Source organism: Gadus morhua, chromosome 7 (genome assembly GCF_902167405.1).
Source record: "Gadus morhua chromosome 7, gadMor3.0, whole genome shotgun sequence".
In the NCBI taxonomy this organism is placed as follows: Eukaryota; Metazoa; Chordata; class Actinopteri; order Gadiformes; family Gadidae; genus Gadus; species Gadus morhua.
In genome coordinates, this window is record NC_044054.1 from 15,690,798 (window position 1) to 15,704,960 (window position 14,163).

The 14,163-nt window shown below is 46.5% G+C and overlaps 3 protein-coding genes across 7 annotated transcripts in view; all 3 read left to right on the top strand.

Annotated features, from left to right (window-relative positions):
• Positions 1-2,702: 2,702 nt before the first annotated feature.
• Positions 2,703-6,010, top strand: znrd2 (zinc ribbon domain containing 2). The gene is made up of 4 exons (XM_030360773.1): positions 2,703-2,818; positions 3,250-3,401; positions 3,609-3,693; positions 4,626-6,010. The coding sequence occupies exons 1-4, from the start codon at positions 2,803-2,805 to the stop codon at positions 5,063-5,065; spliced, it is 693 nt and encodes a 230-aa protein (XP_030216633.1). The 5' UTR covers positions 2,703-2,802; the 3' UTR covers positions 5,066-6,010.
• A 252-nt stretch (positions 6,011-6,262) lies between these two features.
• fam89b (family with sequence similarity 89 member B) lies at positions 6,263-7,299 on the top strand. Its single transcript, XM_030360774.1, has 2 exons — positions 6,263-6,761; positions 6,887-7,299. The coding sequence occupies exons 1-2, from the start codon at positions 6,495-6,497 to the stop codon at positions 7,127-7,129; spliced, it is 510 nt and encodes a 169-aa protein (XP_030216634.1). The 5' UTR covers positions 6,263-6,494; the 3' UTR covers positions 7,130-7,299.
• A 3,981-nt stretch (positions 7,300-11,280) lies between these two features.
• The window catches only part of LOC115546919 (EH domain-binding protein 1-like protein 1), a 31,794-nt gene continuing 28,911 nt past the window's right edge, over positions 11,281-14,163 (top strand). For 4 of the 5 annotated variants that reach the window (XM_030360748.1, XM_030360750.1, XM_030360751.1 and 1 more), the window contains exon 1: positions 11,281-11,915. In XM_030360748.1, coding sequence (XP_030216608.1) covers positions 11,812-11,915 — 104 coding nt within the window. In that variant the 5' untranslated portion in view covers positions 11,281-11,811. The remainder of the gene's footprint in view (positions 11,916-14,163) is intronic. The other variant, XM_030360752.1, reaches the window with a different exon arrangement.

Below are 14,163 nucleotides of genomic sequence, written 5' to 3' on the forward strand. Positions count from 1 at the left end.
AAAAAAACAAAACAACAACGCATACTTTCAGTTTGTATAAAGTGACAATAGTGATCTGCAATCTAGATCGAAAACTTTCAACCCTCACTAAACTCAACCCTCGATTGACAGAGGCCGATGCAAAAAGTAAACTAAACCCATTGTGTTCACCTTTAATAAAGGGGTGCGTGACAGGTCATCTCAATTAAGAGCTAATCAGAAAGAACACACTGATCATGAACGTCCATGAGTGAGACGTTCAAAACGAGGACGAGGATTAGCATTTTTTCACCCCTTCGCCTTTTGAATATGAAATCTATAATCTCAGCCTCTCTATAATTTGCCCAACACATATTTTATTGTTCAAATAAAATCCCATCCTTATTTTGCCATTCATATTGAATCTTTACTGTCTTTCATTGTACAACACAATCATCTAATAATTATTCATAACGCTCTTCCATCTCCTTGGCTGCATTAAGACGAGGCTCGGGTCAGAGCAAAGATCGGGATCCACACATGATAAGGGATAAAGTTATTTATTAGAATAAAGTAAGTATCATGAAATCTGTAAAGGGATTAGTGTAGCGTATGGAAGATTAGAAAATGTGTGATTATATGGTTTGGACAGAAAACCAGTACCAAAATCACAAGGACCGACCGAGCCAGAACGGAGGAAATTTACCCAGACAGACAAAACAAATACTGGGAACAACAAACCATCTTTACCATGTTGGAAATACCCAAACAAAATGCAACAAACCAAACCTGAACAGCAAACCAACATATGTGACCAACCAACTGAACTACTGACCAAACACACAATTCTTTCGACTAGCCTATGTATATGGGCAGTGGAAAGTGTGCTGTGGGGATGTTGAATAGTGTTAACATAAAACAAAACATGGAACCAATCCAAAGGTCCAAAACCTTAAGGAACCACCCTAAACAGAACCCAAGCCCACCTGCCTCTGTGGAAAGAGAGAGAGACTGGCTAAAGCCTGCGTGGCAGACCTGCACAGGTGCACCTCATCAGCTGACAAGCCTCTCAGCCCCGCCCACTGGCTGTAGCAGGTAGGCAAACACAGAGGACCCAGCAGACGAAGGAGAGAGAGCAGTCACAGCTGTCACATCTGTTGCCTGAAGATTCTTTGTTTGTCTCCAACAAAACCTTCCAAACAGATGAATCATTGGCTCATCGCAGAAGTGTCAAATTACTTTTGTGTGTCAAAACGGGCAGGGTGGTCGTGGACTCCTGAAAAATACTATGGTTGTTTTGTGTGTAGAATAAAATGCCATTGTACATTTTAAAAAAAAAGGGAAGACTTTCACAATGCAGGATTCTAGGAATGCAGTGATGGAATCCCGATAACACCTGTTCCCTAATAAATGGGCTCAAGATTCTGAGTCTGCCTGCAAGAGGTTGTGTGTGTGTGTGTGTGTGTGTGTGTGTGTGTGTGTGTGTGTGTGTGTGTGTGTGTGTGTGTGTGTGTGTGTGTGTGTGTGTGTGTGTGTGTGTGTGTGGTTGCCTCATCGGGCATCACGCACACAGCTCTGCTCCGAGCAACAGCACAAAGCGTAGCATTACAGCCACAAATGCTCTTGCAAATTGTGGACCCCCCAACAATGGATGCAAAAAACAGCAAAATTACCATTCTATGAATTCCTAGAAGCAGGTGACCCCATCTCCTAGTATCACAGGGCCCTCCCTTGCCAAGACAAGAACATGGAGCCCCTTAGCAATCTCACCTCCTCTGATCGCATACCGCTTGAGGGCAGCAGTCTGGCCTCCCCAGACTATCATCAGACCCTGTCATTGTTTGGCTCTGACCAGACAGTACATGAGGACAGACTGTATGACCACCTTGAGCTGTCAGAAACTGAGTAACGCCCCGTGCCCACTACCTCCTTCAGTCAACGGACGTGGGAAGGCGTGGCTGACTGATGGGGGAGTAGTCTTTGCAGAGGCATTTTTCAACTTCTTGACTGAGCCGAAGGCTCCAACGGAACGGACGGATCCACAATGCATTGCGCGTCCGTCCCCATTAAAGTCAATGGGGATCACGCAACGGACGGAGGTAGTGGGCACGGGGCGTAAGGTGAGCTATGTACAGACTCAACAGTCTGGCCCTTGAGACTGGCAGACACAGGCAGACCTACCTGCCTAGAGATACAGGCTGTGAGCTCTGATGGGACACTGAAACATTACCTGCTACAATGCTACATATATACAGATGGGAACCAAGATATTGTCCAAATCATGAATGCAGATCATTCTGACCCGACTAAAATGCAACGTTCACATGAAGAAAAAACTCTCTGTGTAAATACGTAAATATATGTTAACACTAAACCAGCGGCACACATCAAGTTACCCTTTCCCTCATATTCTTCCTTTTAGCTTCCCCACAGAGCAGATAAGAAAGAGAGAGAGAGAGAGAGAGAGAGAGAGAGAGAGAGAGGGGAAAATGACGAGGCCTAAATATGAAGTATACTGTAAATATGACATACATACAGACATACATGATGCATACACTAAAAATGTTTACAAACACCCTTAGCTAAACTCGGGGCTGGGTTGAAACCAATTACATTTAAAAATGGCCCGTGCAAATGGGTGTGTATTTTAGGATTTATCAGTTTTATCAGTTTCAGTTATTTCCTTTATCACAAGTTGCTATTCTCAGAAAGCCTACAGAGGGCAGCAGAGGTGCTGGAGTGGGATGAATTACAGGGTCTTCACTTCAGCAGAGGAAGAGCAGTCGTCGGCGTGACACCGGAGCGTCACCCACAACGCGCCTTGGATGCGTCGAGTTCACCAACATGTCTTTGAACGGAGGTTTGTAGACTGCGTAGCTAACTTTAAGTAATTAAGCTTAGTATCTACTTCGTATATAAACCTTACGTTGCGTTAAGAATCCTAATATCATCGAGGTAGCTCTGTGTTATAGTCTGCTAGCCTTTGCTAACATAGCGAGGTTCACTGTTGTTTTGTAGTCGTTAATTTCAAGATTCAAATTAATTAAACCTCAATCGGAGCAGGTGGAATTCTTGTCTGTAGTTTACCCTGTGTTATTTCGTGAATGATTAAATGATACACAAAGAAAACTGATTTAACATATATTATGTGGCTTTCTAAAGCCATGGTTGAAATTGTCAAATTTAAAGTGTATTGAACGGGTGGAATTGGTGGGTGTGGTGGAAGATAAAGACGGATGTCCAGTCTGGGAGCACGGCTCCTGCCTAACCAACTTATTCCTGCCATCCCAGATGACGAAGACTTCGAGTGGGAGCCGCCAACAGCCGCAGAGATGAAAGTGATCGAGGCCCGCCGAGAACGACAGGACAAAATCAGCAAGATAATGGGAGACTACCTGCTCAAAGGGTTCAAGATGCTGGGTGATTGCTGTGAAACGTGTGGGGTGAGTAGTGCTCTTCTTTGGTGTCTGCCAATGCTTTACAATGGCTTTTATGTTATGGTTTAATGCTAATGTGAGCTTGGACACTTGCATGGTACTTTAATCCCAGCCTTAGCTTTTGGGCCTACAAGAAGGAAGTTGAAAGTTAGTATGTTGCTTGTTGAGTTTGTTGTTTCTTCCATGAGGTTAATTGTTTGTTACGATACGCAGACGATCCTTCTCCAGGACAAGCAGCAGAAGAACTACTGTGTATCATGCCAGGAGCTGGACTCCGACGTCGACAAAGACAACCCAGGTACCCTAATGCACTCTCCTTTTCCAGGAAAAAGTAAATGCACTACGATGGAATACAATGAAGTATTTATTTCCCGCACAAACGATACAACTGGTCGAACTCCCAAGACCTAGCAGTAGCTTTGTATTGACCCTCATTGAAGAGGCCAGTGAGGACCGGCCAGCCATTGCGCCGGGCTGCTGGCTGAGCTCTGGGAGGTTCCACTTGCTAGGAAAAGCAGGCTCTGCTTTTCAAACAATCTCTTAAACCTGACCAGAGCTGTTCTTGAAGCCATACTAAGGGGGTCCTCGACTAAGATTTCCATGGTCTAATTCGATTCCTCAGGCCAGGCCAGTATCATCATCTATATCTCTTTAAGCGGCCAAATGATGTCAGATTGTTTTTGTGACTTTAGCGTGATTCAAACGCTTGAAAAAAAACCGAATGTTCTTTCAGGGTTCCCCACGGCTGTCTATATGCCCGGCACCGCGCCTCCGCTTAATGACTGACAACCTCTCAGTTAAAGGGGTAGTTCGGAATTTTGGACATTGGGCCTGATTCCAAAGGTAGCCTTGGTGTTCTTTATCATTGGAGACAGTTTTCAACTCATTTCATTCAGTCCTTCTAGTTGCATAGTTCGCTCATGCTAGGCTAGCGCACGGCAACGGGCAATACTAGCCTGCTAATAAAACAGTCTTACCCACTCCACAGTACACCCGAGGTAAATCAATTATTACGCTAGACTATATGAAATGTGTTAAACTGTCTCCAATGATAACGAACACCAAGGCTAACTTGGGAATCAGGCCCTATGTCCAAAATTCCGAACTAGCCCTTTAACAATATGATGATAATGTACCATAGTAAAGGATAGACGCAAACCTACATTGACCTTCACATCCTGTTTTGTTCCAGGCTCACGTTAACCCATTCTAAATTCTCCTTGTGTGCAGCGTTGAACGCCCAGGCGGCCCTCTCTCAGGTGAGGGAGAGGCAGCTCTCCTCTCAGCCGCCGGCCCCCGATCCCAACGTAGGCCCCGGTGGCCTCCAGGCCAGCGGGTCCGTTCCCCTGCCCAGACCGGAGCACTGCGAAGGGGCAGCCGCCGGGCTCCGAGGCGCCTTGCTTCCGGCCCCTCCCCCAGCTCCCTCCGCCGTAGCTGTCTCCGCCCCCGCGTTGGCCACCCCGGCGCTCCTGCCCGTGGCCGCCCCCCCGCGCCCGGCCGGCGTCCAGCAGCCCGTGCTGCGAGAGGCGGAGGAAGCCATCCTTACCAAGCTGCGCTGGGCCAGCTGCCAGCTGCAGACCTCGGCCTCCCTGGAGGCCAGCATCCAGCTGTGCAGCCTGATCACCAGCTGTGCCAAGTCTCTGCAGAGCCTCCGGGAGCTCAGCCAGTAGAGCGGCGCTGTGGAACGCTGCGATGGCTGGCGGGTCCTCCCTGGCCTACAGTCCATGGCAGATGAACTGAACCATAGGGGCAACAGCAGCTGGGTTCTGGTTGGCTGGTTAGGGTCAGGTGGTACAACATATACGTCATAGTGCGGAGGAGGGATGTTAGTGGGCACCTGAGCAGAGATGGTGCCGTCCCTGATGTTTGGTTACCCTCACTTTTTGCTGTCAACTGCTTTGCTTCATTGGGGGGGGGGGGGGTCCACACTTTTAATGGACAGACAGGTGTACTTATATTATTTTAGGTTGCTATTATTGGTCCAAAACTCTTGACCACTAATCTGAGATTAACCTGATCAAGCCTGTTTAGGTGATTTCAGATTGGTCGGCTTGGTTTTTGTGTGGAAGGGAAAAGAATAAATAAAAACCTTTTAGGTATACTATTACTGTTACTGTTGAAATAAACATGTCATTTCATTTGACTAATTTACAAAAAAAACAAGTTCTCGTAGTTTGAGGATGTTTGTCCCTTCACAAAAAAGTTACGATGGATATGAGAACAATATTTTAGCATGAGCTCGGTAGTATTCTGAATTTGGATGGTCAGTCATATCTTTTGGGATTCATTGTGGGAATTACACTTGCAAAAAATTGTGAAGAATATTCCTCATAAGTATTACAAGTTATTGTTTGCAAGTACATCAAATGTGCTTAACCTTGGAACTAGTATATAGGGCCTTACTTCCTAGTGCATAGTTTATGTTGTCCCTCACCCAGAGATAAAGCACTATGGGAAACGTTGAGTCAGTCGCAGAGGCTCTACATGTTTTGGTTTGGTAGAGGCACGTACCTATGCAGACCTCACAGATGAGGTCTGCGTGTTCTGTGGGACTTTAGGGGTACGGAGGATTTAGCTGCTCTGTAAGCTACCTGAATAAATGTTGCTGTAAAGATCTTGTTTGATATCTGCCTGCAGGAGTATGTGCAATGTTGTAAAGGTATATTATGTATAACTAAGCTCGATTATTGTCCTATTTGGAAATCTGTAAAGGGCTTGTTTATTTACCGTCTAGGGCTGCGTCCAACAAAGCTGCTCTGTTTTGCTTATTACAAACGTCTACTATGGGCTAGCAGGGAGGGACTGTCTGTCACGTTTCCCTTCTGACCAACTATGGGCTGCTACTGGGTTTATGGGCGGAGGGCGGGCCCACTGCTGGTTACAACTGGGGATGTCGGCCGACTTTCTGGGACAAAGGAGGAAAGCGAAGACAAAAATAGCTGTCATCATAATACGTTACTAATGAGTTTTACATTTTTATGAAGCTCGATGTCCGTTTGCCTGCAAAGCATAATGGACTCTTTCTGAAACGCATCAGCACATCTCGGGAAAGAAATGCTCTGAACTTGGGGCTACGTTCTTAACTTAGTGAGCAGCAGGATGAACGAGACGCCGCAGTCCAGCGGTGAGGAACATCAGGGCAGCTGCGTGTGTTCCCCCGAGGGTCTCCCGCCGCTGCCCAAGAGTCTCAGCGGGTTCCTGACCTCCAGCGGCGGCTCCTGGCGAGACATGGGAAAGGTGCAGAACACGTGTGTGCGTGTCGGGGTAGATCTCAGCCAAGCGGGGGCACGCGGGGACGCGTCAACAGGCAGTCTGCGCAAACACGTCGGCTTGGACGGCGCTCTAGCGTTGCTGCGCAAAGAGATGGTGGGTCACGTGATGTTTTATCTTTTATCACGCAAACGCGTTTCTGTTCTTGTCTGAATGTCTGCTCTTGCGATGTGTTGAGTGCGTCTAAATTATATATAAGTCCTTTTGTGGCTGCACACTAGGTCGGTGTGCGTCAGTTGGACGTGTCACTTCTCTGCCAGCTGTGGTCTCAATACGAGGCCGTCCAGGAGTACAAGGGCAGCTCTCTTCTCTCCGAGCAGTCGTACAATGCAGAGGACAACGACTATTCAGAGGACGAGGACGAGAAAGACGACGAGGAAGATGGGGACATGGAGACTGCCGCATCCTCATCGCCCGACTCCTCCCTGCCTCTGCCGCCCCCTAGCGGCAGCTCAAATGATTAGTGGATTCAGGGCTCGCTCCATAGGCCTAAGGACCTGTAATCACCTAAGGCTTAAAGGCATATTGTACGATTTTCAGTGATATGCACTTTTTAATATGTTGTTGAAATTGGTTTTTACATCCTGACAGCAATAAATAGCTTATGGGCAATGAAAAAGAAGCGAGAAAAAAAAACGAATTCTGCATCTGCTATAAACCTGTTAAAATGCTTACCAATCGGAGACATTGTACCCGAATATAAAGAACCAATCACAAGCCTGCGCGTTCTCTCCCCTCTGTGTACGAGCCTGAGCCGGCCTGAGCGCGTTCACGGAGGGCAAAGAAAGCGTTGTTGTCATAGTAGTTCATGACAGTGGACTAGACCTAGTGAGCCTACAACGTTAACACGATGGAAGAAAAAAAGCAGAAGTTACCACTCTCACCGTTACTTGCCCCGGTTCATCCTTTTAAAAAGGCAAGAAAAAGAGACAGAAAATGAAAAGGCAGCAACAAAAAAAAAGTAAGAGAATGCTCGAGGAAAAACGAGAATAAATTTTGGATTCGCTTTTCAGCGATGGCGACAGCTGAGGGAGTTGAATGGCCTGAAAAGTGACGCAATGGTTGCCGTTGAAGTAAGCCGTAAGCAGCATTAGCGCTCGTGCACGGCTCTGTGTCGAGGGGTTGGGGCAGGGAGTCCTGAAGGGTGGGGGAGGAGTTAAACGGAACTCAGAAGAGAAGCTAATTTCAAATCATGCTAGCTCTCTCACATCGTACAGTATAGCTTTAAAGGCATATTGTACGATTTTCAGTGATATGCACTTTTTAATATGTTGTTGAAATTGGTTTTTACATCCTGACAGCAATAAATAACTTATGGGCAATGAAAAAGAAGCGAAAAAAAACCGAATTCTGCATCTGCTATAAACCTGTTAAAATGCTTACCAATCGGAGACATTGTACCCGAATATAAAGAACCAATCACAAGCCTGCGCGTTCTCTCCCCTCTGTGTACGAGCCTGAGCCGGCCTGGGCGCGTTCACGGAGGGCAAAGAAAGCGTTGTTGTCATAGTAGTTCATGACAGTGGACTAGACCTAGTGAGCCTACAACGTTAACACGATGGAAGAAAAAAAGCAGAAGTTACCACTGCCACCGTTACTTGCCCCGGTTCATCCTTTTAAAAAGGCAAGAAAAAGAGACAGAAAATGAAAAGGCAGCAACAAAAAAAAAGTAAAGCCGGCCACACACATAAAGATAATCGGGCTGATTTTGCCCCGATTTTCCCCCTTCCGATCACGGACAGACATCGCCCGATTATCTTAAGCTCTTAAGATTATTTTATAAGATTCTCTTGTAGTGTGTGGTGTGTTAAGAGTGAAATTCGGCCGACAATCGGCTCCGAAATCAGTCGGCGCCGATAATCGTAAGTATTAAACATGTTCAATATTTAAGATTATCGGCGGAGAACGTTATGGTGTCAAACGTCTTGTGTGGGGGGGAAGCCGACAATCGGGAGTCTCCAACGTGACGTAATATTGAATTTAACCAATAAAGAGCGAGCTGACTGAACACGGAATTATAACGAGCTATCTCCATGGCTACGATATCCCTGAATACCACCAATATGGCGAAGACAGTTAAAGTTAAGGGATTTTTCAGTTAGGATTAATCCCAAAACCACCATCATGCAGTCGGTATCCAGCTGGTCCTCCATGAGTTTACACCGGTTTACACTCGCTCTTCTTCACTTCTTCTTGTAGTTAGTTCAATGACTATTTTTGGTGTGACTGCCCCCACAGGTCAGTCAGAGTACTACGTCAGATCACGTTTGTTCACGCGAGATTTCTTGCTTGAGGGACAAGATTCTAGTGCGTCTGAAGACAAATCTTTATGTGTGTGGTGTGCTGTGTTTGGAATATCGCAGGACACCACACACAATACGATCAAAACTGTTAATGTAATCTTAATGTGTGGGGTCTCCACAGATAAAAAATCGGTTGAGATTTATAAAATCTTTATGTGTGTGGCAGGCTTAAGAGAATGCTCGAGGAAAAACGAGAATAAATTTTGGATTCGCTTTTCAGCGATGGCGACAGCTGAGGGAGTTGAATGGTCTGAAAAGTGACGCAATGGTTGCCGTTGAAGTAAGCCGTAAGCAGCATTAGCGCTCGTGCACGGCTCTGTGTCGAGGGGTTGGGGCAGGGAGTCCTGAAGGGTGGGGGAGGAGTTAAACGGAACTCCGAAGAGAAGCTAATTTCAAATCATGCTAGCTCTCTCACATCGTACAGTATAGCTTTAAGTGATTACATGTTCGGTGTCATTTGAACGACATGGAGGCGTTTGATCTGTGAGGTGTATGTTAATATTCGTTTTACACTTACATTCACTCTGAGAAACTGTCTCTCAGTGAGCTGGAGTTCCAGAGGAGATGTGCAAACAGAGCCCCCCCCCCCCCCCCCTAGTTTGATTGCAATAAAAAAAAATACATCAGAGTTCTGTTTATTTATTTACTAGAAAATAGGTGTTTTTCTTAAAAAAATGCTGATGAGGTTGGCAGATCATTATTCTAGACATTTAATCAATAGAAAATATTTTAAGCATATCATTTAAAGTATATAATCGACGCATCTTATAGATGTCCTTCAAGCAGTAAAATTGCATGATATGTCCTCCAGGGGGAGCACTCTGCTTTCAACCAGACATCCTATGGAAGGGTATTACAACGACCCATGCTCTTCTATTTATAAACAACATATGTTTGGATATTGTTAGACTATATTCTGCCTAGATGCCTCTGACTCTGTCTGCTGTCGCCTGCTTTTCAGTCTGTTTTCTGTCCTAACTTGACCGTCTCTCTCCATGCTGCATTGTCTCCACATCTGACTGCTCATTCCCCGTGTTGCTATTCTAATTATGTGTCCTACAGCTTCTGTTTAGAACGCTATTCTAGTTATCTGCATACCCATCTTCTGTCCTCACATCTTGTATGAGCATCACTCTTTCTATTTGCTACCTGTTGTCTACCTGAGTTCTGATCAGCAACCTCTCCCGGAGTGGGAGAGGTTGTTGTAGAAATTAGGTCGTTATACACCTTCAATATAACCTCCAACTTGCTGCCCTAAAGTACAGTTGTGTAGGAGTTACAATATGGTGAGGTTAGAAATGTGTGTGTGTATGTGTGTGTGTGTGTGTGTGTGTGTGTGTGTGTGTGTGTGTGTGTGTGTGTGTGTGTGCCAATGCAAATTGCGTGTCCCTGTATGTAAATGCTTGCATGTGTGTGTGAGAGGCCATGGTGGGGTTGTATAGCTGTATGTGTATATATGCGTGTGTGTGTGTGTGTGTGTGTGCGTGCGTGCGTGTGTGTGTGTGTGGCTGAATTCTGGGCCATCTCTGAGTCACGACAGAGCTGTTCCCATGCAGCTGCCCGTGTCCATCCAGCCAACTCTCCCAAAATACACCTCCACTCACCCAGGAAAAAACCCACCGTGCCATGACAAACACACACACACACACACACATACACACAAAGCACAGCCACACACGCGCACCCCCCCACTCACAAAGACACACACACACACACACACACACACACACACACACACACACACACACACACACACACACACACACACACACACACACACAGGACCAACACGCACATGCACTGTGCACTAGCGTGCCGACTGAAGTCGGTCCTCGCCATGGAAACTATTGCTCTGTATTTAACTATGAGCCACCTCTGGCCGCTCCGTGACGCAGCAGCAGCTCAGCAAGTTAAAATGTTACTGTGCGTATCTCCGGTGCATTATAACCTGGTGACAGACGTTGAGCATGTACAATACAGACAGTCTGGGTGTAAATCAATCAAGTGGAATGAAAGTGGCTCAGATAAGCCTGATGCGGTGGCACGCAGCGATCAAAGTCTACGATGGGTTACTTACATTGCTCATGAGAACCGTCTTACATTGCTCATGAGAAGATAAAGGTTTTTGCATAGAGCCAAACGGGCTAACCTTTGCATAGGCCTCTCTCTCTCTCTCTCTCTCTCTCTCTCTCTCTCTCTCTCTCTCTCTCTCTCTCTCTCTCTCTCTCTCTCTCTCTCTCTCTCTCTCTCTCTCTCTCTCTCTCTCCCTCTCCCTCTCCCTCTCCCTCTCCCTCTCCCTCTCCTTATCCCTCTCTCTCCTACTTTCTCCAACTCACAGTCTCTTCAACTTGTGAGAGGGGAGGAGTGCGAACTAATTCTAGAGCCTCTAGTCACTCGCGTCCGTCCTGTAAACCAAGCTGTCGGATCTCTGGCCCAGACTACTCTCCGAGCACTGGAGTTTCCCTGAAGCTCACCCAGACATCGCTTTTGTTGCTCTCTTGTCAGCTCCGAGACGTCTACTGACTACTCGCTTTATGGGGGTTTGCTTTGTCAGATTCGTTTTCGATTCCGCTTTAATTATATCACAATCAGTGAATTATGCACACGCATTCCCTTCGGTAGCGTAGGCCTACAAGTAGACATTTGGTCGTTACCCAACTCGTGTTGCTCATGGTGTCAGGTCGGAGCTTGCGGTTCATCCCAGCGGAGACAGGCAGCGCCTGATGACGGCTCAGCCTCCTTCACAATAAGAGACCGGAGACCGTCCCGTGGCCTCGGTTTGCCCTTTTCATTTGGATTATCAATTTGTCGTTTCTTTTCTCGTTCATTTATTCAACGACATCATGACATCGGTTTGGAAGAGATTGCAGCGGGTGGGCAAAAAGGCCTCCAAGTTTCAGTTTACCGCGTCTTACCAGGAACTGGTGCTGGAGTTTACAAAGAAATGGTGAGTGAACACTGACGCGTTCAACTAACCCGAAGCAATAACTCTTTACAACTTTATTCACGTTGATTTGTCTATATTCCACTGTTCAACGCATCGAGGGGGAAATAAAATCATCACATGGTCATCACATTTATTCTAATTTGACAGCGTCGTGGATTAGTTATTTATTTGCGTTACCAGGAAATGCCTCGTTTGATGGCTTCAAAAACCGTCCCTCCGAGAAGCACCTCTCTGCTGCCCTCACACTGTCCCCCCGAGGAGCCCCTCTCTGCTGCCCTCGAACTGTACGTCCCCCTCTCTGCTGCCCTCACACCGACCCCCGAGGAGCCCCTCTCTGCTGCCCTCACACCGTCCCCGGATGAGGCCCCCACTGCTGCCCTCACACCGTCCTCGTCCCCCCGATGAGCCCCTCTGCTGCCCTCACACCCTCTTCCCGATCAGCCCCTCTTTCCGGCTCCTCTCTACGACGCCGTAGTTCACAGCTGTGTTCATGATACGAGAGACACGCCATGTGCATTCGAGGTATCATCTTGAGGGACAAGTAATTTGCATAAGAAAGAGTCCTACCATTAACAAGTACATGTAACCGTCTTTGGGGGGGGAGGGCAGGGGAGACAGAACGAAGGTTCGAGCATCATTTCAATGCACATATAAAAATATTTTACATACGGTCTCACGGCCTTGCACGCTTAGGCCAGGACAACAAGATTTATCCTATCCATTTATCCTGAGTAGCCTAAATTAAGTCAATCAGTCATTTGAATTGTTCACATATAATAAATATCTTTCACTAGCCTGTCATAGTCGTAATCATCAGTTTATAGTCTCTTGGAGCTGACTCATGTGCCATTAACTTGGGTATATCTTTGGGACAGCCCCCCCCCATCCAACTATTTCAGAGTTGAGTTTATTTTTCTCCGGTATCTACCTTAATCTCATACAGCACACATATTCTGGACGTAGGTTCTACAGCCCCCATTCAGCCATGTAGTGTGGGCTGAGGAGAACGGGCCCTATGGTTAGAACGTGTACACATCACCATGGCGCCTTCTTATCACTGGAAGATGGGACAGATAATCCATACTAGATAATCGTCTCGTCAGTGTCCCACGGGGTCGATGGAAAGAGTGTGAAGAAGTCGAAGAGGAAGAGAGAACTAGAGAGAACATTGTCCGAAAACGCTGAGGAAGTTAGTTTCACTTGAGTATGTATGTTCCGGGTTTTGATTGGTCGCTGACTGCAGCGAGTGTCAGTGAACCCCCCCCCCCCCCCCCCCCCTGTGTGTGTGTGTGTGCGTGTGTGTGTGTGTGTGTGTGTGTGTGTGTGTGTGTGTGTGTGTGTGTGTGTGTGTGTGTGTGTGTGTGTATGTGTGTGTGTGTGTTACTGTGTAAGTAAGTAATGCTTTATTAAAGCAAAGACGAGAGCATTAGTTCTGTGGTTGGAGTGACGGATGGATAAGAGGTTGAGCTGTGAAAATGGGATGGATCCAGGAGGAGAATGAGTAACGAAGAGATCAGAAAGTCAAGTGGGGCCAGGTCATGCAGTGCCTTATATATAATCCACAGGATCTTTTAGTTTACTCTGAATTGTAGAGGAATGATGGATGGATGCCTGAAGAGGGTAAAGTGGGGCCCACTTGTTTAGTTTCTTTTGAACCGACTGTAAGGCATTACCAGTAAGGCACGCCTATTAGGAATTACAATTATCTACACCAGAGGAAATGAAAGTGATAGATGAATAGTTCAAAGCCGTAGAAAACAGTAACACGATTCTCAGAAGCTGTCTCTGTATGTGCATGTGTGTGTGTGTGTGTGTGTGTGTGTGTGTGTGTGTGTGTGTGTGTGTGTGTGTGTGTGTGTGTGTGTGTGTGTGTGTGTGTGTGTGTGTGTGTCTGTGCGTTCTCAGCATGGGCGTTGGGGCGTCAGAAGGCCTGTTGTAACAGAAGTAGCCAACAGCGGGGTGGGTGGAGGGGGTGGGGGCGTGGGCAGGTGTGGAGTAACTAAAGGAGTAAGTCATGAGGATATTATCATGCTGCCTTACCTCCAATGTTGTCCTTAACTCATACCAAAACACTATGTTACTCGGTGTAAATAACCATGAATTAGAGTAATGAAGGGCTGTACTTGCTGGCTGGTTGTGTGACCCATATTACTGTTTATGTATGTTGTTTGGCTCTTTATTACCATACAATATTTTCTAAATGAGTGTTATTTATGTACGTACACCTACATATTTCCCTTTCTTTGTT